Source organism: Bidens hawaiensis, unplaced genomic scaffold, assembly GCF_021521415.1.
Source record: "Bidens hawaiensis isolate Kalapana, Puna unplaced genomic scaffold, B.hawaiensis_p1.1 tig00021530_1, whole genome shotgun sequence".
In the NCBI taxonomy this organism is placed as follows: domain Eukaryota; kingdom Viridiplantae; phylum Streptophyta; class Magnoliopsida; order Asterales; family Asteraceae; genus Bidens; species Bidens hawaiensis.
In genome coordinates, this window is record NW_027493353.1 from 131636 (window position 1) to 158610 (window position 26975).

General features: G+C 36.2%; 2 protein-coding genes across 5 annotated transcripts; both read left to right on the plus strand.

Annotated features, from left to right (window-relative positions):
* The first annotated feature begins 8505 nt into the window (after positions 1-8505).
* LOC143563810 (F-box protein FBW2-like) lies at positions 8506-11725 on the plus strand. Its single transcript, XM_077051269.1, has 3 exons — positions 8506-8840; positions 9685-10002; positions 10866-11725. Exons 2-3 carry the CDS (start codon positions 9695-9697, stop codon positions 11497-11499), a joined length of 942 nt encoding a protein of 313 aa, XP_076907384.1. The 5' UTR covers positions 8506-8840; positions 9685-9694; the 3' UTR covers positions 11500-11725.
* Positions 11726-17250: 5525 nt separating this feature from the next.
* Positions 17251-20170, plus strand: LOC143563807 (uncharacterized). Of its 4 annotated transcripts, XM_077051265.1 has the most exons (10): positions 17251-17375; positions 17763-17828; positions 17914-18057; positions 18148-18359; positions 18443-18524; positions 18596-18688; positions 18785-18849; positions 19044-19124; positions 19677-19785; positions 19881-20170. In XM_077051265.1, the coding sequence occupies exons 1-9, from the start codon at positions 17271-17273 to the stop codon at positions 19687-19689; spliced, it is 861 nt and encodes a 286-aa protein (XP_076907380.1). In that variant the 5' UTR covers positions 17251-17270; the 3' UTR covers positions 19690-19785; positions 19881-20170. The 4 variants fall into 4 exon arrangements, with proteins under 4 accessions (XP_076907380.1, XP_076907381.1, XP_076907382.1 ...); XM_077051266.1 differs by lacking the exon at positions 19881-20170 and having other exon boundaries at positions 18785-18959; positions 19677-19781; XM_077051267.1 differs by lacking the exon at positions 19881-20170 and having other exon boundaries at positions 18775-19124; positions 19677-19781.
* The last annotated feature ends 6805 nt before the right edge of the window (positions 20171-26975 follow it).

Below are 26975 nucleotides of genomic sequence, written 5' to 3' on the forward strand. Positions count from 1 at the left end.
ACTCACCAAAAGCGTCACCGAGATATTCGACACCGAGAGACTCCCATGGCCAAAGGCTCCAATAATCCGAGAGCGTTACAACGCTGATCAGAGCAAATTCTGTGACTTCCACAGGACAAGAGGCCACAACACTGAGGAATGCGTAGACTTGAAGGACATCGTCGAAGCATTTGTCAGAGATGGGACGCTCACGCACCTCGTGGCGTAATGAACGCTGAGCAGGCTAATGCGTGTAGAACCCCAGTTGGGGAAAACACGAATAAAACTGCAGCTTCAATGTCGGAGACTACATACTGCATAAACAACGAGATTCCGAACCAAGTGCATATCGGCTCGAAAGGCTCGATGACACTCCCAAGAACATGGAAGGGAGCTCAATTACACAGTCTGCATGTAGATCAATTCCAAACTTGTAAAAGAAAAGGCCCAGAGCCACTTCTAATGGAAATGATTCTCCTTATCACATTGACGCTGATGGTCTTACATTTATACTTAATGAACTTTCCACACTGATATGCCGGTCTTCACCGCATACATAAGTGGGGAAGTAAGTCGTTGCTTGTGGAAGGCGGCAAAACCCGCATAAACACAAAAAACGGCCAACCTTCACGCAGGTCAGTTATAGGTAAAGTTGGGTCATCCCACTAAATGAAAGTGCCGGTCCTACCCGCACAAATCATGATAGAGGAAACCGAACTAACCTATTGACAACCGCGCGTCGAACGGTTAATTTATTCAAAACACTGATATTCCCCCACCGCATAAATAAGTGTGAAAAGAAGTCGTTGCGTGTGGAAGGCGGCAAAACCCGCATAAACACAAAAAACGGCAAGAATTTCTAAGGAAAAGATGAGGAAAACCTTCACGCAGGTCAGCCATAGGTAAAGTTTGGTCATCCTACTAAATGCAAGTGACAGTTTTACCCGCACAATCATGATAGAGGAAACTGAACTTTAACCTATCGACAACCGCGCGTCGAACGGTTAACTTATTTAGAACACTTAGAAAATTTCTAACGAAAAGATGAGGAAAACCTCCACGCAGGTGAGATATAGGTAAAGTTTAGCCATCCTACTAAGTGCAAGTGACGGTCTTACCCGCACAATCACAAAGGAGGAAGCAAAACTTCAACCTATTATCTACCACGTTCAAAGGTTAACTTATTCTAAACACTTAGAAAATTTCTAAGGAGAAGATGAGGAAAACCTCCACGCAGGTCAGATATAGGTAAAGTTTAGCCATCCTACTAAGTTCACGTGACGGTCTTACCCGCACAATCACGAAGGAGGAAGCAAAACTTCAACCTATTATCTACCACGTTCAAAGGTTAACTTATTCAGAACACTTGGAAAGTTGCTAATTTAAACTAAAGTATGCATGAGCAAGTCATATAACGTTTATAAAGCAAGTCATCCACTGAAAGTAGCGGTCCTACCCGCACAAAGATTTATATTCCATAATAATTCAAGTATTACAAGAATGGCCGGGTATCTACCCGCCTACAAGAATATAAATCTATACAATGTAAACCTATCCTAACAGTGGGAAGGGATCTAAAGGTTCAAGCTTCAGGACCACTCCCTCCAAACCCACTTGTATCGGGACGACGCGAGCGGAGATATAGAAGAACTCCCGCTTCCAAGACCGAAGACTGCGCTCGGTTGCGCAGATCTTCAGACCCTTGATCCGATTGACCAAGGTGTACCACCCCTGGATGCACCTCCAGGAGTAGAAGGTCATCAACCGATCAACGTGGGGCTCCATACCCAGAATGAGGCACACCCACTCAAAGTGGCGGATCTTGGCGATCGCCATCGGGTGTACCTCCGTCAGATGCACACCGTGCCTCTCCAAGACACGGTATACAAACTTCGTCAATGGGAACCTGAGATTCCCATAAACGAAGAATGCAGCATACACCCCTATTTTGCCCTTGGGGGCATCGTACACCGTCTGGTGTGGCTCCGGAAACTCAGGCTCGAACGGCTCGAGCATGAACTTCCGGACGATGTACTGATAAAGCTCGGTGGGAAGAGCACACTGGCATTCGCCATCAGTGCTCTTATCGTCTTTATCAGACGTAGACGTCGGAATCTCGACGTACACGTCAGGTTCCTCGGCGGCAGCCTCAAAATCGTGAGTAGAAGACATGGTTTGGAGGTAAAGAAGAACGATTTCAGGAGAATGCTTGGCAGAAAGTTAAGAGTATTCGCCGGAAATCGTTTAGAAGAAGAGAAAAGTGAAAGTGTGGATTAAGATGCACCCTCTCCCCCTTTATATACTCATCGCAATAAATGCGATGAATTTAATGCGGAAGAGAGAGAAATCACAGGTGCAATGAAACTATGACACGTGGAAAAAGCAAGCTGGCAACAGCTGTTGACGGGATGCGAGCCGTAAAATCCGCACCCACGCGCCCAAAAAATCGCGCCCACGCGCCTGTAAAAGCGTCTGGAATGACCATGTACTGTCACGTCGCCATAACTTCCTGCACGTCCTGAAACTGTCAGAAGAAACCGTCGGACTACTCAACCGTCCTTTCAACTGTTGGGACTGTTCTTATCCTTTTACCAACTCTTCGAATTTCAAAAAATTCAAAAAGATTCAAAAGTAAGCGGGAATATACCCCTTACCTTGGCAACCAAGTAACTATAAGACAGGTGCGAGTACAGTGTTAAGGCAAAACCCTTCACATACTTAGCACCTGCAGGGAATTGAAGCCAAGAATACCTCGGCGACCAAGTAACTATAAGACGGGTGCGAGTACAGTGTCAAGGCAAAACCCTTCACATACTTAGCACCCGCAGGGAATTGAAGCCAGGAATACCTTGGAAGTAAAGTAACTATAAGACGAGTGCGGGTACAGTGTCAAGGCGAAACCCTTCACATACCTAGCACTCCGCAGGGAATTGAAACCAAGAATGATCTTCTGGGCCATGCTTGCGGAAACGGGAATAACATCCCCGCATAGCGGGAACGTCGAGAACTAGATTGTTTGAAGCTCCAAGATGGAATTGGTTGTTTTAACATAATTGATCACTATGTTCAAAACTACCAAAACCTCATGGAGAATCTATAAAAGTGGAACTCAACGCTCCTGACTTGCGAGGAGGTTACAGACCTACCCGCATCATACCCAAAGATCAAGCAGAAAAGTCGGGAATTTCTGCACGTGACATTAGGACTTCCGCGGGAAGAATCCCCATGGAAAACCTTAAAACTAAACCCTTTTCAAAACCCTTTGCTTAAGTCCAAAAGTTCACCTCACTTATTAACAACTCATGAGAAGAACATTGGACTGGGGGGACTTGAAGATGTAGGTCCCAGCAGAGCCCAGTTGGACCCGCAAGACTCACCTTGAAGAGGGACGTCTGCGCAGAAACCAACTGGATCCGCAGGACCCACCATGCTCAGAGACGTGACGTCCTTACGCGCAGTACGCAAGCTGTTCCCGCAGGAAAAGCCTCCCAATGGTGAAGTACCCCGCCTGTTCCCGCAGCTGCGGATACAAGCCATCAGGGAAGGCTACCCGCGCAGCAAGGCTACACGCACAAGGCACTTAACTCTTAAATAATTCAGTAATGTCACCTGAAGAAGGAGTGAGCAAGCCGGGAACACTCCCGCACAAAGCCGGGAAAACTCCCGACCAAATGAGCCAGTCCGTACGATACTGGAGGATCTTTTGTACTGTACCTGACGAGGTATGGACAAAAGATCTGACAAAGGACACGACAGCTCACTGACAACAGTATGACGAGCAGCATGCTCTTGTACTGTATCACTATTAGCCGCTGCCTACTCACCAACCTGTCGGAGGACGTGCATAGCCTGCAGTTGGTGGAACAGGAATAGTACACAGCCGGCCTGGTCACTATCAGCCGCTGCCTACCCACCAACCACCAGCATGGCATGTGCGTAGCCCACAGTTGGCAGAACAGGAACACTATTCAGCCGGCTGTACCTGCTTGGAAACCTACCTTCGGCTATAAATACTCCAACACCTTGAATGGTATCATCTTATCTCATATCTCATATCTCATATCTCATATCTTGATATATTACCTGATATCTGCTCTAGTCATTCTCTTAATATACACTTATATTCAAGAGCAATCTAGTCTGTTTCTCACGCCGGAGGGTGGTCACAAGGAGGTACCCCCCCCTTCTCAGTGACGAGCTCACGGTCTGTTTTGCAGGTTATCAGAAGAACCATCTTCGCCGAATCTAACCCCTCGTGGGAAACATCTACTTAACCCCCAGATTGTCCATAATCTGCCCGGGGTCGATTAGTGTTTCTTCAATAATCCTTGGATTTCTTTTATTAGAACTATGTTTCTATTTATTTTTTTTGGACCTTGCTTCATGAATAATATGCATGATTGAGCATATTTTGTGTTGTCTAGTATATAACACTCATGACTTCATTAGTTATTATTAGTTGTAAAAACTAGCCTATAACAGTACCACTAACCACTGTCTACGGTAGAACCATGTATATATGAGAAGATGTTTTTAGTATTATCATAGTTGCTTATATAATAGCTATGGATGAGCAAACCATACTGGATACCGGTGCCAAAATGGGTACTGCCGGTATCAATTCAGTACCTATTATTTAAGGTCTCAGGACTGGTATGGTTCGGTTTGATACCGGTAGTTACTGAATTTTTCCTACGATGCCGCTACCGAACCGAGCATTATTGGTATCAGTACCAATTTTTGAGAAATGCAGGATACATATATGTATAAATAATTAATAACCATTTTATGTTCTTTATCATATAATACTTAACTTAATTGACATAAACTTACACACTGTGTGATGTATTTCTAGGATATATCTAGGGATAATCTAGGTTATAAGACGTCTTGACCACGAATAGGTGCGGCTAGCTGTAGCACAGGAAAAATAGGTTCAAACAACCAACATGTGCAATGTCACAATCATAAAAGTGCATGTACCAATAAAATACAACACGTAACTAAAGTACATGAAATTAAAAAAATGGAAATTTTAAGTTGCCCTTAGCATCTATGTGTGAGCTACGCTCATGATCAAACCCGAGAGATTATATTATTACTTTGATTGGTCCATGGTTAGAATATTAATTTATGAATTCAATTACACCATGAGATATACGTTCACGCCTCTTAACTACACATATGTGACACGTCACTCACTTTATCCTTTTTCACTCTGTCTCACTCTAAGAAATGATTTAACACCCATTAACCCCTTTTAATTTAACTTTAAAACAATTCTTAAATTATTGTGTGTGTGTGTGTGAAGAGAGGATTTTAATAATCCTTAATACTTTAACACCTCTTATTTTTAACATCAACTTAAGTCTTGACCATGAAAAGAGTGGTGTTTCATTAATTAACCCTTGTCAAATCAGTCTTAAGGCCATGACATAAAGCATACTCACATGCCCAGGGCCGGCCCAACTTTATTATCAAGTATCAACTCAAGTTAGGACTTTGGGTCCTTAAACATTTGAGACCCTCATTTTAAAAACAGAATATAATTAATATATATTATATCTTATTCTATTGGCTAACAATTCTTGCTTTAGCCTGGTGGTAGATAGTGAAAAACTTGATTGCTGATTTTGAGCAATCCATGTTCGATTCTCTTTGGAATCACTTGAATCATTTTTTTTTTCAACTGGTGGTAGATGGCAATAAAAAGCTTACAGCTTAAATAATTTTTTTCTAGATTTTTTTTTAATTCCAAGATTTTTTTTAGTACATTATGGCAAGGGCATATGCCACATGGTACTTTTTTATAATTTTATTTTTTAATAATGTTTCACCTATTTAAATAAAAATAATTGTTGTATAAAATGCCACCCTAAAGATATTGAGAGAACCATAATATTTTATATTGATTTGTCGTTTTATTTGACGAACTCGGCCCATCTTATGTCAAAATGTAGTTTATAAGTTGGTTACGAACTTAATGTTATATGAAAATATTTACCTAGTTTATAAATTGGTTTGAAGCTAATAAGTTCATTGGATAGTCAATACAAATAAAAAAAATAAGGACCCAAACATTTTTTTAAAAGGCCCTGAATTTTTTTTCGCTTTAAGCCACTAAAATGGTTGAGCCGGCGGCCTGCATTACCTTTTAAGGTTTGTGTCTTCAACCACTTAGCTAAATATAGATCAAAATCAAACCATTCTAGCACAAATAACAAGCAACTGAAAAATTATACGGGTATCGCTTTTGTACAAGGTGGAAGATAAATACTAGAGTTTGTGATAGGAAAAAAATTGTTTGTTAAAATTATGATTCTGTTTTAAATGCTTAAGTTATTGTCATATTTCATTTTTTGCATTATAGTTTTATTGAATGCTCTTTTTGGCAAAATCGTTCAGAGCCTGGAAGAAGTTTTTGGATTGTCTCCCCGACAGAAGGCGGTTATTGAATGCTTATAAGGTCTTCATGCTCAAGATTTTCTAACCGTTATCCCGATTGATGGCTTGGGCCAAAGCATGTATGCGCTCGAGTATAGGGCCATTCTTAAGTACCGTTTGATGGTCTCAATGTACCCAGAAGACGAAACATGTCCGATCTGTCGTAAGGCTTGCCTGGATAAATTCGGAGAGCATGTGGTTCATTGCAAGGAGATGCCTAGGTTCAAATACCGACATGATTGGGTGCGGGACGTTCTTTGGGACATCTTAAGGCGGGCTGGGATATCAGCTAAAAAGGAAGCCCCCGTAAACTTCCTTACAGACCCCACGGAAGGAAGATCCACTCTACGACCGCCAGATTTGCTCGTCTTTGGTTGGGCCGGGGGAAAACACGCTTGTGTTGATCTCACAAGGGTATCTCCTTTAGCTGGTTTGAGGGATAATGGGTTTGTAACTGGGCAAGCAATGAAAATGGCTAAAACGAAGAAGATGGAGAAACATGCTAAAGCCTGCGAAGAGAACCAACATGTTTTTGTCCCTCTGGCTTTTGATACCTTTGGCTCATTGGCACCGGAAGCTATCCGTTTCCTAACCAGGGTCCAACGGGTTGTGCATAGCAATGTGTCGAAAGAATATAAGATGAAAAGACATGTCATTTATTATTAAATTAGTAATAACCTAAACAAACGATATTATTTTAAAACCAACAATAGATATGACTTGTGTTTTAGCGCTTTAAAAACTTGGGTTGACAATACTCTCCACGTACACCATGCCTCGATGCCCGTGAAACCAACTGACTGGGTAGAAGCATTCCAAGGTGTTGGTGTCGTCTGTTATTTCATAGATCTTCCTTGTTCCACCCATAACAAACCATTTGCCGTTTGTCATGTAGTGTGTGATGCCTAGCCATTAAATGGGTTGTGTTCATATTCTATATATAAAACAAACGTTATATTTTGAAAGTTATAAAAATAATATACAGTTAGGCTTTGCAATTCAGAAAGGGGTGGCGGCGCAGCTTGTTGCCCGCCTACCTGCTATGTTGATGTAATATCTTTGTTTCTATATAAAAAATATGTTCAAGATTAGTTTTATGAGATATTGATATCTATTAATTGTGAGATTCGCTTTGTGTCATAAAAACACTATTCTATCATTTATCCCATCTTTATAGGGTATTATTCACAACGGGTAATTCTTTCAACGTGTTATCTTTAACAGGGGCATGTGTTCTCAACATCATCTGTCTTCTACTTTATTCTTTATCCTCTTGTGGGACTGAATGATTAATAGGGCGAGTTAAATCAACGAGAAGGCGACTCAAATCGTACTAAACGAAGCCAGAAACACGGTCCTCGCCGCATGTAGGATTATTCTTTGAACGGCTCCGCTAGCAAGATACATCCCATTTCTATTTCAAGTAATCCGTTCCCTTTCCAAACCTTTGGTACCAAACGAAATGATTTAAAACTCATGTTGCGTTTTGTAGTAGTCGGATGTATCCATTATGTTTAATGTACTTCGAAAACCTTTGTAACAGTCCGTGGTTATCAAATTACACCAAGACAACGCATCCTTGGGCAACAAAACTAGTTAAGTTTATATATAAAACTTTATTTCTAATACTATCACATAACAATTATGACACTAAGGCAAATAGGAAATCCTATAAGCATGGGTATGAAGTTTGTAACCACCAAATGCACATAAATGGTATGAACCTTAAAGTCAAACTTTGACATTTGTTGACAAAAAGTCAAAAATTCTACATTAATTAAATTGGCACATACAATCCCACACTCACATTAATCTCTGCTAGCTATCAACAATAAAAGATAATTCCTTTTTCACCAACCAAGTTTTCCAAACACAAAACAACCATGCATTCAAAACAGTACACCATCCATTAAAACTTGTACTTCCTTTTTCACCAACCAAGTTTTTCCAAACACAAAACAACCATGCATTCAAAACAGTACACCATGCATTAAAACTTGTACCTTTATTGGATTTCAAGATTTTAGCATTGGAAGAAAGACAACCACAATAAAATCATCACCTACTCTCTCTGATGAACAATATTTTTGGGCATTCATTCACTAAAATACAGAAAACAACAAGTGAACTTGTATCTTGACAAGTTACATATACATATGCATATACAACACAAAGCTTTTATTACTTTTGTGGCTTCTTTCACACTTTGTAACCCCCTGTGTTTCTTGTTTGTTTTCTGCTCATTTTTTCATTTCCATCTCTGGATTTCTTGCACATCTTTCTATCTTTCTCTGATTCTTGCAAGACACCCACATGGTTTCTGATAGATTGCTAGCTGTTTGATGAATTAATCCATTATATTATTATATACATATACCCTTTTCAACACAAGGAATAACACACATTCTGCTTGCAAGGTAATAACTAATGACTAATAATTTCTTGGTTCTTGATTATGATAAAAATCTGATTTTTTTTGGTTGGTTTTAATGGAAATGAGTTAATGTTTGAATATCTGAGCTGGGTATGAATCTTTTTTGGTTTCTTGATGAATTTTGATGAATCTTGATTCAAGAACATATGTAATTAGTTTGTTTGGTTTTGAATTTGGGGTTTATCTGGATTTGAGTTTTGCGGCTTTGGTTGAAAGAAATGAGATTTCAGATGGGTGAGGATAAAACTGTCATTTCAACTTCACTTGGCTTGATTCAAGATTTTTGGAATGTTATTACATTTTAATAATGAAACCTCACCTTTTGTCTCTCATTAGACAAAAAAATTGATTCTTTATTAATCATTCAAGATCTCAACTTGAATATCTTCTTTCCCACTTAAAGATATGATTTTTTTCTAATAATTTTTTTTCCCTAATTCATGTTGTAAAAATCCCTTTTTTGTTCATCCAAATCTTTAATTGGTTAATTTAATATAGAAAATTCAAGAACTTTATATGAGCCTCACATGTGTTGGTTTGATTAATAATATTTAATCAAGCTCCCAACCACTCTTGGATTCAAGATCTCTATCACTCTTTGAAATGTTGAAAACAATGGTCAAAATTTGACCTTTTTTGACTTGTCAACAATTCAAAAGTGACTTGTTAAAAAATTATCATTTAGGCTTTAAATTTAAACATAAACCATGCCAAATTTGAACTTCTAAAATGGTATCAAAGTGGAAAAGAATCCAAACAAAAAGCTAAAATCTTGAATGGGAAACATTCAAAGAACTAAGTTTTATTATTTTATTTGATGGAATCAGAAATTAATAAATGGAAGGAGGGTTGAATTTGAGAAACTGGGCAGATCTGTTGCCTGATGCACTTGGATTAATATTTAACAAGTTATCACTCCAAGAAACACTCACAATTGTCCCAAGAGTTTGCAAATCATGGAACCAAGCGGTATCGGGTCCGTATTGTTGGCAACATATCAACATTCTTGACTGGAGTTCTCGGTCGAATCCGGATCACATTGACCATATGCTCCGGTTACTTGTTACTCGAAGCAGTGGGGCCGTCCGGGAGGTCACCGTTTCAGGCATCTTGAATGATGAAACTTTCTCATTTCTTGCAGATAAGTAAGTTACATGAACTCTCTTTTTAGTGTTTAAAGTTTTGTATTGATTGGTTGTTTGGATGTGTGAGTTTCAAGCAATCATCTTTTACACTTTTAGTGTTTGGGTAATCTAACTATGCTTGTAAATTGTAAGACAAGTTAAGTCAAAGGTGATTATTACTACTTTAATAAGCACAATCATGTTTTATTTTTGTGAGCCACATATTATGTTATATGGTGACTGGAATGTATACTGTACAAGTCATGAAAATAGAGTCAGGGGTCTCACTTAGGGGTGTTAAACGGGTCTCGTGGGTTGGTGGATCCAACCCAACACGATCCTAAAAATCGTATCAGAAACATGTGAACTTGAGCACGACATGATTTTTGGCAGGTTGACCCGAACACAAACCATTTGACCCAAAATTTTTATTTTTAAATTGTTTTCACATACTTTAAATTTACATTTTTACAACAAAAAATACAAATTTATATAATATAATTGAATTTTTGTTATAAATTTATGTAAATTTCCCCTTTTGTTTTAGATTTTGAATTTTGGCAGAAAATACCCAATGAATTTAGTTTATTACATTGAATGCATTAAAAAAAATAATGGATTAAACAGGTCAATCCGAAAACCTTCCAGGTTGACCCGAACATGACCAGTTTAGTTAAACGAGTTCGACCTGAGACTGACCTGAACCCGTTTATACCAAAGTTCCGTGTTAGGTTCTTGTCATGTCAAGAATTCACACGCCTTACTCACCGGGAATTTTTTTTTCTAATTATTTTTTTCGCAGTTGATTATTAGACTTTGCTTTGTCTCAATACTGATTTTTATCTTTTGTTTAACTTTGGCGGCCACCTTGTTTGCTATTTTAGTGCGCGATCGCTAAAAACATTGCAGATTCCAAGATGTAACATAACCGATTCAATAGTCGAACAACTATCAAGCAAGCTTTCAACAGTCACATTCATGGACTTAAGCTACTGCTGCAAGATAAGTGCCCGTTCACTATCCGCAATAGGAGACTCTTGCAAGGCACTTGTAGGATTCCGCCGTAACATGCACCCTATAGACTTAAAAGAGCGTTGGCCACAAGTGGAGGAGGCGGTGGCCATCGCCACCACCATGTCGAAGTTGAAGCTCCTTGAGTTGGCATATAATTGTATAGACACGGAATGCGTGATTGAGATCATAAACAGGTGCAAAGAGCTTGAGTTTTTGGATGTTAGAGGGTGTTGGGATGTGAAGTTGGATCAAGATTGGCTCGAAAAGCGGGCCCTTAGGATCAAGGTGTTGGGCCCACATGTCGTGGATCAGTTCGAGGGTCATAGTTGTTCGGATTATTCGGATTCGGACTCGTTGTTTGATTATGAAAGTTTGGATGATGATGATGGTTTATGGAATGATGACGACGATGATGACGTGGACGACGAAGATCCGGTTGGAGGGAGGTTGGAACTTAGGATTTATGAAGGGTTTGGTGAGAATTATGGGAATGGTTGGGTTTGAGGGTTGTATTATCTTTCAAATTTATATTTGGATCAACTTTGAAGGATATGGTATTTACTTTTTTGGAAACTACTTGTTTCTAAAGACTTGGAAAAGCTTCAAACTTGTGTAATATGTGATATATTATGGTTGTTTGAAGGGTTTGTTTGTGTAATCTTGTTTTGTAAGTGTGCAAATTTTGCTTTTTTTCTTTTCTTTTGGCTTTTTTTTTAAATCAAAGGCTATGTTACAATGTAGTTTGAGAAGTGAAGTCCTTGTGGTTTAGCAATCTCTATAGGATCCCAATACTTTGTTTGTGGAAGTTGAGTTAGTGTGTTGTATTGTGTTTTTGAGTTTGTATCTTATTGGTTATGTGCATTGGAAGTTTTACATGTGTAAGAGCATTCACATCCTATTCCATATATTTTTCTCTATAATTTAACTAAAAACTTCATTCCATAAATTTATCTATCATTTTTCAAAATTCTTTCACGTTCTATTCCCTATTCATATCCATAAATTCATTCTTTATTATTTTTTTCTCTTTTGTCTTATTATATAGTAAATGATGATTGGGAGATATGTGATATATTATATGGTATGGATAAAAAATGAGTCCATATGTTTAGGGATTTACTTTAGTTGCCATATAACTCATCCATATAATAGGGAATAGATTGGAGAGGTGATTTTGATGGTTTTCTTAAAATTTACCCTAAATTATATGAGTTTGACAACTTTAGAGAATGAGTTAAGAATGCTCTAAAGCTGGTATTTTTGTGTGTTTTTATACAAAAGTTAATGATTTTGGCGTTTTAAAACGACAACGCTTTTAAGTTATGATCAAACACGTGATCCTTTCGGTCGAATGCGTGTTAAAGTCAAGTGGAGTCAAACACTAGCATAATCATAACACACGACTTTTACCTATTACATTACTAAAAAATAAATCTTGTCCGAAATGAGAAATCCCTGTAATTATACCTAAAAAAAATAATTTCTCCTGATTTTTTACATTTCAAACCTTGATATTTTTAAAAATGTACTTTAACTAAGTAAATAAAACTGGTAAAGGCACTGGACTTTTGGACAACTTTTGTACATTCATTAAAGCACTTAATGACATTCTGTGTTGGACCATGCGTACTCAAAGTGGTACAACATCATCCTAAAATCTAATAAACCCAATCTAGAATCCAGAGTGATCATGCTATATTAGCTTGTACATTCTTAATTATATGTTGTACGTTGGTCTAGCTTTATAAATTAAATCTCTAGAAATTGTGTCGTGTATATAGGGGTGTTCACGGTCCGGTTTTGACGGTTTTTAGGTCAAACCGTAAACCAAACCGTTAGTGACGGTTTTTAATTCCAAAAACCAAAACCGAACCGTTGAACTTTAAAACCAAACCAAACCGAACTGTTATCAACGGTTTGGTTTCACGGTTTGGACTTTATTAGGCTAAAATAATGAAAAATAAAATGGCTTGTCAAAGATTCATTGCATATGCTTCCATTTCAGGACCTGTATAAGCACCATGAAATCAATAGATGAACAAAGTCATTTAAAGCTTGTTAAGCTAACTTACTAAACTCTTTTTTTCCTTGTGTGTTAAATGAAATACATATGATAAAAGTCATTAAAGCTTGTTAAACAATCATATTAAAGCTTGTTAAATAAAACAATTACTTTTAAAGTGTAATAATCTTGATGTTTTATATATATAGTTATTTAAACATCATACCATTATGTAGAACAAGAAAAAAAGAATCGATAGAAGTAACTGAAGCAGATATACAAGAGAACAAGCAATATATTATACAAAGAAAATACTAAAGCAGACATAAATTTAGACAATCAAATACCCATAATATAAAATATAAAAAAGATTAAGTAAATTAAAATCTCACGGTCCGGTTCAGTTTTATACGGTTTGAAAGTTTTAAAACCATAAACCAAACCGTTCGTTACGGTTTGAAAAGTTTGAAACCGACCGACCAAAAGATAACAAAAAAAACCGACCGTAAAACTAAACCGATAACTGGTTTGGGCTGTTTCACGGTTTGAAACCGAACCGTGAACACCACGTAGTATGTCCTTAATTTCTATAGGGCTAGAATGGTATATATGTTGGTGTATGTACCAATTCAATTGGGTCTATCATAATATCATTATTATATCATGAAAATATGTTTTAGCCTAGAAGAGTATTTCATATCTCTATGTGTGTAACTATTTTAATTTAAAAGACATTGACACTTTCATATATTCTTATATTTTACTATAATTTTTTCTTTAATTAAAGATTTTATATACACACACCGAGTTTTAATTTCTACAATCAATATTACAAAACAACTTACTGGAAAGTGAAAAAATGCCTAAAAATTGATAAAAACGTATTGTGAAATTACATAAAAAAACTATGCAAAATTTTTTAAAAATACCTCAAAAATCAAATAAAATTTATTAGTTGAAAACAACATGTGTTACTACATAACATATCACCTAGCTTAGAAATCACATGATCACATGTGGTTGAAGATTTTGAAAATTCAACCTTTTTGTTACTTGTGTTTGTCTACTCGAATAAAGATGTGGGACCCATTATGTTCCTATAAACTGTAGAAAAAGAAAACATTTTTAACAAATTTATAAATATTGTTGCTTAATTTTTAGATTTAGTTAAAATGTTTCACTTGTGACATCTTTTGTCTAAAAAAGTTTCCTAAATGGTTACCGCTTATGATGTTTGGTCTTTTTATTTTCCTCTTGATTTTAACCTCAAATTCGATTATAATTTTTTTATCACTTAATAAAATTGAACTTGAATAAAAGAACTTAAAATCACAAGTATGACATTTTTCAATATCATGTAAAATTTTAAGATTAGGGAAGAAAATTGGTCATACAATATGTATATTGGTAATCCAAGTCTCATACCAGATTGTAAACCGAATATCTCGTTCCGTCGGGTTCGCATAGAATGTAAGCATACCAAACCGTTCATGAGCTACTCGGGTTGTCTTCTAAAAGCTTGAATCAAGCCAAGCTTAAAGGAGCCCAACCTTAAATTTATGCTTTTGAGCAGACTCATAAACTTAACCGAACCTTTATTGTATAACTTTCATGTAATATAATATTAGATTTACCCAATAAATATGATACATTTTTAATGAAAATAACTATGTATATCTATACTGTATATAATACATCAAACAAGAGTAAATTAAGACACATTGATTTTAAGGGATTCATAAATTAATTAACATATGGTACAACCTTTAATGCATCTAGGATAAGAGCAAACTTATCAACAACTAAAAGAGGTTGTTAAACAGTTACAACATTGACCCCTTCACTTTGCTTAACTTTTGTAAAATTTAAAAATAGTTACAACTATGATCCTTAATCTTTCACTCTTATATGATTTTTATTTTCACTTTTAACTCAACCCCCTCATTATTTTTAACTATTAATAACTTTTTCATATGCTAATATTTTTTTAAAGAAATTATACCATAAAAACGAACATATTTTTATCTTTAATTTGAGTATCATATTGTTATAATTTTTTCATTTAAAAATATTATTTTACGTAGGGACGTTAGCTGTCTGGTTTTAATAGATTTTAAATTAAACCGTGGGTCAAACCGTTAGTAACCGGTTTTTTTCGTCGAAAACCGAAATGAAACTTTGAAAATTGAAAACGTCCGGCCAAAAGTTAATGAAAAAAAATCAATGACTAAATCAAACCAATGACTGGTTTGAACGCTTTTCGGTTTCAAATCGAAAAACAAACATCCATGAACTTGTTACATAATTATAATTGTATGTGTTTCTCGCTACATGTTATATACAAAATTTTAAAAGTAGTTTTAAACAAATATAAATAAACGTTTCCGGCCATCTTCCCGTCACCACCGCTGGTAACGTTGTCGGCGTTAGGCCGGAAATTCGTTTTAAGCCACCATACTCCTCGTTAAAGTTCCAGGGTTGATTATTTCCACCGGCAACATTGTAGCAAAACTCAGATCTGCGATTATAAAGGGGATATTTAGCTTTCAACTTGTGGTCCAGATTCATCAATTACTCCTCGTGAGTTCGTCTATCCATCCCTCATCTCAGGTTCTATTTATTATTATTATTATTATTATTATCATCACACATACTGCATATATAAAAAAAACATCTTTAAAGCTTTCAAATTTCTTGAAATCTTACCTTTGTTTGTGCATAATCTTGGTGAATTAGAATTCTTTAAGTTGTTAGGTGTTGGAATTTACAATAGTTTATTAACACACCGTGGGCTTTTGTGAGTACTTTTGGGTTCGTAGTTGTGGCGCGTTTTGGGTGTGACTGGGTGTTCTTTGACTTGCAATACGTGGTTTTACATATTTAGTTTGGGTGTTCTATTGCTTGTGTTTGTGTGATTAGTTGCAATCATAGAGCGTACGAGCCATGACTATTACTTGAGACCATGTCCTGAAACGAGGGGTTTAGGTAAGGGTAAAGATAGAGAGCATATATTGCGTCTGGCTTCTTGGAATGTAGGAACACTAAATAGTAAGTTGCTAGAATTGGTAGACGTGCTTAAAAGACGTAAGGTTCATATAGCATGCCTCCAGGAGACTAAATGGAAAGGGCATAGAGGGGCTGAGTGTAATGGGTATAGGCTCGAGCAATTGCATTCAGTCTTCTCCAACGAGTGGTGTCGTTTATCGATGACTGTGGCGGTGGGTGTGACGGTGTTTACCGGAAAAATGAAGAGGGAGGGTGGGCTACAATGGTAACATTAAAAAAAAATTGTTTTTGAATCGTTGAAGATAAAGTGTAATTATAGTGTTTTATATAATTCTGATAATGAGAACTCGAAGTTTTATAGTTTATTTGATTGTTGGGTGTTATAAATTCAAACAATGTATGTAATGTTTTTGATAATCAGTGTGCTATACTTTAGTTTATTGTAATGTGTTATAATTTCTATAATCTGTTATGTTATGGGAGATTCATTGTGTTATAGTTCACACCAAAGTAAAAGATCACGAACCGAGTAACGGTGTGTTGTTTGGTGTTTTTTTTTTTACAGAAAACACCAAAGTTGATGATTGGTGTTTTGTATTGCGTAATAAATAACAGTTAGTGTTGAATTTTTTGAACTATTGGGTAAATTTAATAGAGTTAAGTGTTTTTTTTTGAGTCTCGATTTGTTGTGGGTTTGTTAGTTTAATGAACAGAGGGATGGTGTGTAGTATACTAGTATGGATTGATTTTCTTGTTGAAGAAACCAAGATCTAGAAATTAGGAAAACAGTTCAAAAATTCATAAGCAGATTAATAAAAATAGTCCGATCATGATATGAATAAAAGTTGATTTAATTAAGCATAAAAGTAGGAAACACAATTAATTTGGATTTTAATACCATAATTATAATATTTGATATTTTAACATCTTACCCTTGTGTGTTTTATTTAATCTAATGGTTATAATCTCTTCCTACACTTCTTACGAAATAATTATGTCTTTTTATTTTAACCTTCATATATATATGTGTATATATATATATATCACACATACCATTAAAATAATAATAAAAACAAAGCAGACATGGGCAACAAATATTTCTCGCCCAGTCCCTCTTCACCCCTTTTGTCGCCCACAGGGGCGGTGTTTGCGCCCCATTTTGCCCAATATTGTAGCCCACGGCCCCACACACATAGCCTAACATTGGTCTTAAAATGAATCTCCAGCTTGAGATACGAAACAAAGAAAGAAAGAAAGAAGTTATGAGATGGAAGAGTTGAAAATGCTTGAACAAGTGCAGAATGTAATGTCGATGATTGATTCTTCCGATGCCGATTCCAAACGTTTCCTTGCCAATTTCAACCTCTTCATGGTACGCTACCTATGAATTTATATGCCTTAGGTTAGGTTAGGTTAGGTTAGGCATATGAATATTATCTACTTTTCACACTTATACTAACCTATTAAACGCGTTACCGATAACCCGCTTATAACTTGCCAACATGTATGACTCATTTAAAAAACGGATCGTGTTCAGGTTGACATGAATTTATGTGTTTGGGGTTTAGGGTTGAAATTTTTGACACTTGTAATAATATGGGTCGGGTTTGGATTGCACATTTCAACCCACCACCGTACCCGAACTGAAAATGCGCTATATATCAAATTTATCAGTGTCACATTTTTGGGTTTAATGTTTACTTCTTAACCTAAAAAAAATATTCTGATTTTGTATTGGTTGGAATATGTGATGTCGAAGATGCAACCATGTGGTGAACTAGATATGAACCAAAAATGCAGACTGATTTCTGAGCATTTTCCAAAGGTTTGTTTTATTTTATTCTATTTCTTTTAGTATATTGAATTCTGGTGTACGTATTCATTAACAACTTATGGCATTTTATCTATAGATTTCTTCGGCGTTTCTTGATGATTCTTTACCTGTTCGATGTGACGATGACAAGAATGTTGGATTACTGCAAACCGATTGTGATGACGTGGCAATGGTAGGACTTGATTCAATGCAACGAGCAAACTCCACTTTAGAAGATTTTGTAAGAATGACTTTCTTGATTACTGGAATTTGACAGATAAATAGTTGTTACATTAATTCTAATATGTTTTTAATGAATGTGATTGATCAGTGTAAATCTTACTTCATGTTTCATGAAATGGATGCTAATAGTGCAGACTCTATATTCAAATACCTACCATTGCTTTCTTTCACAGAAAGTTACATTTATCAGTTGGACACGCTTAACGAGAAACTAGTGCACGCGCCATTTGCTGCCACTTCAGATTTTACATTCAGAAAACTTGCTGCTCTTCTAGAAGGTCATGGGATGCTTACAGATCGGTTAGAAACTCGTGTTTTTGCTTACCATTTTCTTGTGAGGTGTCATTTTATAATAATAATTATTATTTTTGGAATAATTTCAGGATAAGAAACGAGTTAAAGTCTGGTGAAGAATACTGGGCTTTAGAAAGAAAGCTTTGCTGTGCATTAACAAAAAAACAGGAGGTAAAAGATCTAATGTTGATCTTGTTCTAAAGTAACATGTAATGGTTAATATAATGAATAATATGACATAGATCAAAGTAGAAGACGTTATGAAAGCAATTCATTTGAAGTCGTTCGACTATCGGGTGCTGAATCTACTATTATACCAGTTGAACGGCAAAGAGGTAAATAAATCAGTAGCTTTATTTGTCGCGTCATTCTAGATTAATTTGGTTGTTATTATTATTATTATTATTTGTTTATGTGGAAGCGGTGTGAAGGTCAATGTGACACACATGGAATTTCTATCAGTATCGGAGTTCCTCGTTGAAGTATCTGATGACTTGTTAGTACTTATTCAAATCCTTTTCTGCCTTTACGCACACTTTATTGTTGTGTATTAACTTTGAAACATGTTCTAATGTACATGATGCGTGCTGTAGGTTTGACTATGAGGTGAGTAACGGTTCTCATTGTCATTAAAACTTTTTCCTTATAATATCGTTAACTGATTGTAATAATAAATGTTGTCTGGTGCAGGATGATGTGTTGGATAACAGTTTTAATATTCTGCGAATGTTTGTCAGAATATATGGAGCTTCCTCTGCGCCGACTTTTCTTGTGAGTTATCTTCATTTTCTACCTATGATAATAAGTAGTATAGGATTGGTAATTAGGTTAAAAGAGAGAAAATACTTGACATTTCAGCACCCAAATCCGGTCACTAGTGTATTCATTTTGCGCAAATAACACAAGACTTAATGGTTCCTTAAATAAACGCTTCAATTTGGTACATCTTATGCACGGACATTAAATGGGTTGAAAAGACCAAAATTAATTAAGGTTGGTTTTTTTGAACTTTTTGTGTTTTATTATTAGGGGCATTTTAGTCATGTTTTAAATATATAACAGAACGGTTAACAGTGGTGTACTTTTCCATACTTGAGGACCAAAACCAAAATTTGGATATATCACAGAGACCATCTGTGTAATTTATCCAAAATCCAAAGATTATCATAAATGGGTTTGCTCAGATTTGCACTCTGCTTATATATCTGTATTTAGTAGATGGGTTTTAAAATGAGTTGTTAGATATAAAAAAAGTATGGAATTTTCAGAATGCAGTATGTAAATCTCCATGTTTGTAACTTAGGCAGCTCTTGATATGACTAGGCAAAATCAATAACAGAGGCGGAGGAGAAGTACAATTGCTTGCTAAGCGCTTTGGATCCTCGGCTTGCTCTCAAATATAAAAAAAGATGTGAAGAAGCCACCAAAGAAGGTTACATCAAGATATGAATTGTACAACTTTGTTTCATGTACATAAACTTATTGCATTTAGTTTATAATTAAACAAACATATTTTGGAGTTTTCAGGTGGGAAGGTAGTTGGCCCTCCTCTCGGCACATGGAGCATACCACCGATTATCGACGAAGATTTATATAGATACCAGATCTCAAACACTAGGCCGCCAGGGCAAAATTTGTTTAGGTTCATGTCAAAATGATATTGTTGAATGAAATTATGGGACTACATGTTCCATCAGGTATTAAAATTAATCATTTATTTGTTACAATGATTTTAAGAGTGAAGTTTGAAAATTATATGGCATTACTTTGTGAAAGCATTATGTGCTTGTTAATGTTGTATCCGAGATTAGATTAGATTAGATTAGATTAGATTAGATTAGATGATGTGGTGTGATATATAAAGTGCTAATCAGGATCAAGATATAACTTTACATGGTAAATTCTTACAAGGTAAAACTTTATTTCTTGTATCTTGTGTTACGAAACAAGTGGATATATGCAATTTAGGTTTTGTACAGTGTATATGTGTAATTAGGTAAGTAAACAATAGATATATGTAATTCCCACTTAGTTTTAGGGATTTTTACATATATCCCTTTTCTAACCACCATCAATTACACATTTTCTAACCAATTTTCTTTTACATATTTCTCTTTTTATATTAAATTACCCCTTTACCCTTATTCTATTTACATACCCACATTGCCAAATTGAAATAATCCAATCGTCAGCCTCTTAGCTCCATCAATGATACAATTGAAAGAGAGAATTCAAAAGCCTGCCTATTCCTTCTGTTCATTCGGTTATATGTACAGATTAACGAACTAACAACTAACAACGACCTAACTATCCAATTACAGTCAAGTCCACAACTATCTAACTAATACATTCTAGTCCCTGCACTAATAAAACTTCCTGTTATTACAAGTTTAACCCCTGTACTTATTTATAGTTGTAACAATACTCCCTCGTTGACTAAAATCTTGACCTCAAGATTTGAAATTGGGAAAGCGCACTTGTAGAGCTTCAAGATCTTCCCAAGTAGTTTTATGTAATTGGCAAATCCTTCCAATGCACCCAACACTTGAACTCATGCCTGCTAACCCTTCTTAAGCAGCTTCCAATCTAATATGGCACGAAGTTGGACAACAAATGTAGAGTCTTGTGGCAAAGGAGTTATGACAGGAGAAGGGCCTGGTGTAGCCTTTAAAAGTGACACATGAAAGGTTGAATGAATTTGAGTAGAGCTAGGCAAATCCAGACGATATGCAACTGAACCAATCTTTTCCAAGATTACGTAAGGCCCATAATATTTTGGACCCAACTTTTGATTATGATGTTGTTTGAGAGTTGTTTGCACATATGATTACAGTTTAACATACACCCAGTCTCCCACATTAAAATGCCTCCCAGATCTGTTCTTATCTGGCATATGCTTCATACGGTTTCTAGCTTTATGCAAATTAGCTTTCAAAGTCACTAGCTTTATTTCCCTCTCTTTAAACCATTGTTCCACATATTCAAGTTTGGTTTCATTAGGTATGTAGGGAATGTGTAAAGGAGGAGGGATCCCATATAATGCCTCAAAGGGAGACATCCCAATGGCTGAATGAATAGTTGTATTATACCACCATTCGGACAATGTTAACCATTTAGGCCATAATCTAGGGTCATCCATGACCATGCACCTCAAATAAGTCTCTAGGCACCTGCTAAGCACCTCTGTTTGACCATCACTTTGAGGATGGTAAGCCGAAGAAAAAGCCAATTGAACACCTTGTAATTTCATAAAGTCCTTCCAGAATTGGCTAAAAAAATTGGATCTCGATTTGACATTATAGTGTTAGGACAACCATGTAACCTAAACACATTGTCAAAGACAACTTGGGCAATGTGGGCTGCAGTGTAAGGATGAGATAAAGCAATAAAGTGGCCATATTTGGTGAACCTGTCAACTATCACCAAGATAGAGTCTTTACCATAGGATTTAGGTAACCCACTAATAAAGTCCATAGCATTGTCACTAAAAACTGAATTAGGAGTAGGTAAGGGCTGTAATAACCCAGGAGTAGCAACTATCTCATATTTGGCTCTATGACAAGTAATGCAAGAATTTACCAAGTCTTTCACATCTTTAGAACATTTCTTCCAGTAGAACATTTGTTGTAACCTCTGTACGGTAGGTAAATATCCAGAATGTCCCCCGATCATTGAAGAATGGCATAGTTGTAAAATGTCAGCTCTTAGTTTCTGATATGTACCTACCACAATCTTATTTTTTCTTTTCAAGATTTGCCCATCCCAAGACATATGTTTAACTTGTTTACCCTCTTTCAACTGTTGTAACATACTCTAAATCTTACCATCAGTTCCCCAACTGTAAGGCCTCGTTTCCGGTGCCCTACATTGGACGTTGGATTTACTCATAAACACAGTTCTGAATATCAAAGTTAATTAAAAACTTTCGCGGAATATAAAACTTCAATCATTAATTCAAGGCATTCATACTTGTCTTTGAAAACATAACTTGAAATATTATTAAAACATCATGACAAATCTTCAGATGTCAGCCTCTTCAGTTCCTGCCATGTGTCTCCCTCAAGCTAACTGCTTTAATCTATTCACCTGCGTGCATACTAAAAGTCAGCTACGCTGAGTAAGTTCTAGTTAATCAGATAACTTACTTTACATACACATAAACGTGCCCGAAGGTATGCATTACATACTTAACCTATTCATCATTCTTCCATATACATACTTTCTTTCGTACTTTCTTTCTTTAACATACACAATACATTCATACTATCCTTACATTGTAAAGAGCATTTCGCCCTACATACCTCGGATATTGTTAGGGTCCAGTACCCTCCATCCTCGAATATTATTAGGGTCCGGTTTCCTCTTTCCGCGGATATTATTAGGGTCCAGTACCCTCCATCCTCAGATATTATTAGGGTCCGGTTTCCCTCCATCCTCGGATATTATTAGGGTCCGGTACCCTTCCTTCAATGCTACCAATCATACATTCATTTCATTACTTTCATATTTATGTACTTCCTAAATCATTCATAGATCATTAATAACACATTCACACGTCATACTTACAACATTCATTACATATTCACATATCATACATCATTCATAACATATTCACATATCATACACTTACCACTTAAGGTAAGTGTATTAACTAATCACATCGAGTATACACACAGCCCCGAATTCATACAAGGAAATGAGGCTAGAAACTCACCTGGATCTGGTTACGCTCGGAGCCGACAGTAATCCCTCTCGTTAATTGTGCACGGCTAACTGATAAATATATATTTGTTAAGTAACCATATAATTAATTAAGTTGGTATTTTAGTTAGCCAACGTACTTGCTAAGTTAGTCTCATTTGCTTAACTTATACTGCTGGGCTAGCTTTGTTTTAAATGGTCTTAGTTAGATCAGACCCAACAGTCAATAATGGCATCTGGCCCCAAAGCCAAAACAAAAACTGAGTGGCCGAAAACTAGTAGCCGAGAACTCAATAAGTCTAGAATTCGAGGTAATCGAGAACTCAAGGTGACCGAGAATGCAAGGTAACCGAGAACTCCTACAGGGAACATTATGACCGAGAACTTTAAACAGATAACCCAAGTCTGATGCTTTCAACTTATTTTTCTATCTTTTCATTCATTTCTTTTCTCAGGTCGCTGCTGATGATTATTTTCATTAATATTAATAGCATTTGCTACTTTTCTTATCCATTTTACACCCATTATTATTACATCATCAAGATCTAACCTATTTTTGGTATAAAGCTTGAACCTTTATCGATTTCAAACCCGTTTTAGCTAGATCTTTAACTTACGAGTTGATTAAGTCCATTTTTAACATCAAGTTCACATTTTTATTGCATAAGGATGCCTTCGCTTCAACCCTTAGGGCAAACGGATTTTAAAAACGAAATCTTTAAACTAAAACGTACCTTTTGGGTTCACTTCGGCTACGGGTTATCTTCAATACGTGATCCTAGACTTGTATCTTGTTTGTATAATAAAAGATCAATCACAAATCCTCCTTTATTTGGATTCGGATATAGGCCGAAATGTTAGAGGAGTGTTTGTGTGTGTGTTTTTGAAGGTGTAGGCTATGGTGTAGATGGATGGAAATGAAAGGATTAGGGTTTAAGGGGTATTTATACTCCCTTAAGCCCATAAAACTAAGGCCCATCTTTTCTGTTTGGTCCATAATTAATTCCATCTAAATAGCCTACTTATCCTTCCATCTTTATTATTTTATTATTTATTTACTAACTCAAGTAAACTATTCCTTCAAAAATAAATTATATATTAAATATTATTCTTAGAAAACTCGGGATGTTACACTAACTATGTTGAATCCTTGGCCATAAACATGGATCAATTGCACTAATTCCCAATTGGAAAAGAGCCAACCCATCCACTCTAGAAAGAGCATCATCAACTAAATTGTCAACCCCTTGTTTATATAAAATTTCATAGTCATGACCTAGCAGCTTGGTTAACCATTTTTGTTGTAAAGGTGTACTCACCTTTTGATCCAACAAATACTTCAAACTTCTTTAGTCCGTTTTGATAATAAAGTTCTTAACAATAAGATAATGGTGCCAATGTTTGACATCCATTAATATTGCAAGCAGCTCTTTCTCATATACATACATGGCTTGTTGCTTGACCGAAATATCCTTACTAAGGAAGGCCAAAGGGTGACCCCCTGCATCAAAATAACCCCTAAACCTTTAGATGAAACATCAGTTTCAATGACAAAGGTTTTTGTGAAATCAGGCAAGGCTAATTCAGGGGCATTAGTAAGAGCATGTATGAGTTGTTCAAAGGCTTGTTGATTGTCTTCTTGCCACATGAAAGCATCCTTCTTAAAAGATTAGTCAATGGCCTAGCAATACTACCAAAAGACTGAATTAACCCTCTAGGCTAAGCCTAGGAATCCCCTCAACTATTTAACATTTGTTGGTTGTGGCCAATTAGCAACATCCAATATCTTAGGGATCAGTACTAACCCCCTCTTTAGTAATAATATGGCCTATGTACTCTACTCTTGCACCCGCAAATGTACACTTAGATTTCTTAGCTAACAGAGAGTTAGCTTTGAATAATTGTAAAACAACCTCTAAGTCTTTTAAATGTTGCTCCATTGATGAACTGTAAATGAGGATGTCATAAAAAAAACTAATGCACATTTCCTTAACAACGGTTTGAATGTAGCATTCATAAGGGCCTGAAATGTGGCTGGAGCATTAGTGAGACCAAAGGGAAGTACCAAGAACTCATAGTGACCCTGGTTTAGTTCTAAATGCAGTCTTGTAGACATCAGGTTCATACATCCTTACTTGATGATAACCGGATCGGAGTTCCAGCTTAGAGAAAACAGATGCATTACCTATTTCATCCAACAATTCATCAATTAAAGGGATTGAAAAACTTTTTTTAATTGTGGCTTAATTTAGCTTCCTATAATCAATACACATCCGCCAAGAGCCATCTTTCTTTTTTACTAGCACAACTGGTGCTGCAAACGAACTAGTGCTCTCTCTAATTATGCTCATATCTAATAATTCTTGTGTCATGGTTTCAATAATGTCTTTTTGGGCAGCTGGATACCTGTATGGTTTATGATAAATCACCTTGGAATCATCTTTGAGGACAATTTTGTGGTCACAGCTTCTTGCAAGAGGCAAAAAAGTGAGGGTAGCAAAGACACTATCATATTTCTTCAATAAGGCATCAAGGTTTGGATTTATATTCTGCTCATGTACTGATGGAAAAGTAGGTATTTCCTCATTGGTTACCAATTGTAAGCTGAACATTTGAGCTATGTGGGAAGAGTTACTGTTTAATCCATCTAACTTTTCACTGGAACATAAACTTAATCCTTTACTTTTAGACCCTTTAAGTTCTACAAATCTTTTACCAGTTTTGAATCTCATTGTGAGCTCTTTAAAGTTCCAAGTGATATCATCTAAACCTCGTAACCACTGAATTCCCAGCACCATATCACAGTTACTCAGGGGAATCAACAAAACATCTGCAGTGAACCAAATTCCCTGCATCATCCACTGTAATTACATATCTTATTACAGCTCATCTTATTCCCATATGCTATAATAATATTGAGATCAGGCATTGCTTTAGTAGAGCAGTTCATCTTAAGAGCCAACTTTTCATCAATGAAGTTGTGTGTAGATCCGGAATCAAACAGAATGTGCAACTGTTTAGTACCAATGGATCCAGTACTTTCATGGTTGAGTAAGATGAAACTCCCATGATAGCATTTAATGAAATTTGAGGATCCAATTCTTCATACCCGTGTGTCTCTTCTTCTATCTCATCTTCATAAATTTCGATAGAGAACAATTGTTTGTTTTTGCATTTATGTGTAGGTGAAAATTTCTCATTACACCAAAAACATTCACCCTTAGCCCGCTTTTCTACTATTTCTTTGGATGTAAGATTTTTAGTGAAAGTGGTTCTTGGTTTAAATGATGGTGTAGGCAATAAAGGAATGTTGGCTGAGGATATAGGAGTAGGATTGTAGACAGGTTTGGGATAAGTATAAGTAGGTTTATAGGATGGCTTATAGGTAGGTTTATAGGAATGGTAAGGTAATAGTTTGAGGTTATCATTTTGTTGTCTAGCTAACATGTAAGCTTTAGGTAAGTTCTTTGGTCTTAATAGTTTGAGAGGGTTTCCAATCTCTGGTTTAAGAGCGTTAAGAAAGAGGCTTACAGCGTATTCTTCACAAATGGATACTCTTGTCAGGGCTAAATCAAACTCTTGACACAACACTTGCAATGAATCATTGTGTGCATCATTTTGCCTAAGTGATGCCAATGCTGCCATAGCATTTTGATCCATAACTAAGGCAAATCTGGTGGAAATGAACCCTTTATACTCTGGCCAAGTCATGCCTTCGATAGACCCCCCTAGACTTAACAAAAGATTTGTGCCAAAGTGAAGCAATATCTTCAAGGTGTATAATAGCACATCTCACCTTTGCATTCTCAAGGGTCGAGTCAATAGTGAAAAAAATGTTCCACACGGCATAACAAGCCCTCAACATTTGTACCATTAAACTTCGAAAAGTCAATCTTGGTCTATCTATTAAAACTGCCAAAA

What these genes read in the sequence shown, in the direction of transcription:
- LOC143563810 (XM_077051269.1), top strand. Translation starts at nt 9,695, where the DNA reads ATGGAAGGAGGGTTGAATTTGAGAAACTGGGCAGATCTGTTGCCTGAT. An exon ending in TTCTCATTTCTTGCAGATAA is followed by an intron (nt 10,003 to 10,865) that starts GTAAGTTACATG and finishes TTGCTATTTTAG; the next exon opens with TGCGCGATCGCTAAAAACAT.
- LOC143563807 (XM_077051265.1), top strand. Translation starts at nt 17,271, where the DNA reads ATGGAAGAGTTGAAAATGCTTGAACAAGTGCAGAATGTAATGTCGATG. An exon ending in TTTCTGAGCATTTTCCAAAG is followed by an intron (nt 17,829 to 17,913) that starts GTTTGTTTTATT and finishes TTTTATCTATAG; the next exon opens with ATTTCTTCGGCGTTTCTTGA. An exon ending in GTTGAAGTATCTGATGACTT is followed by an intron (nt 18,850 to 19,043) that starts GTTAGTACTTAT and finishes TGTCTGGTGCAG; the next exon opens with GATGATGTGTTGGATAACAG.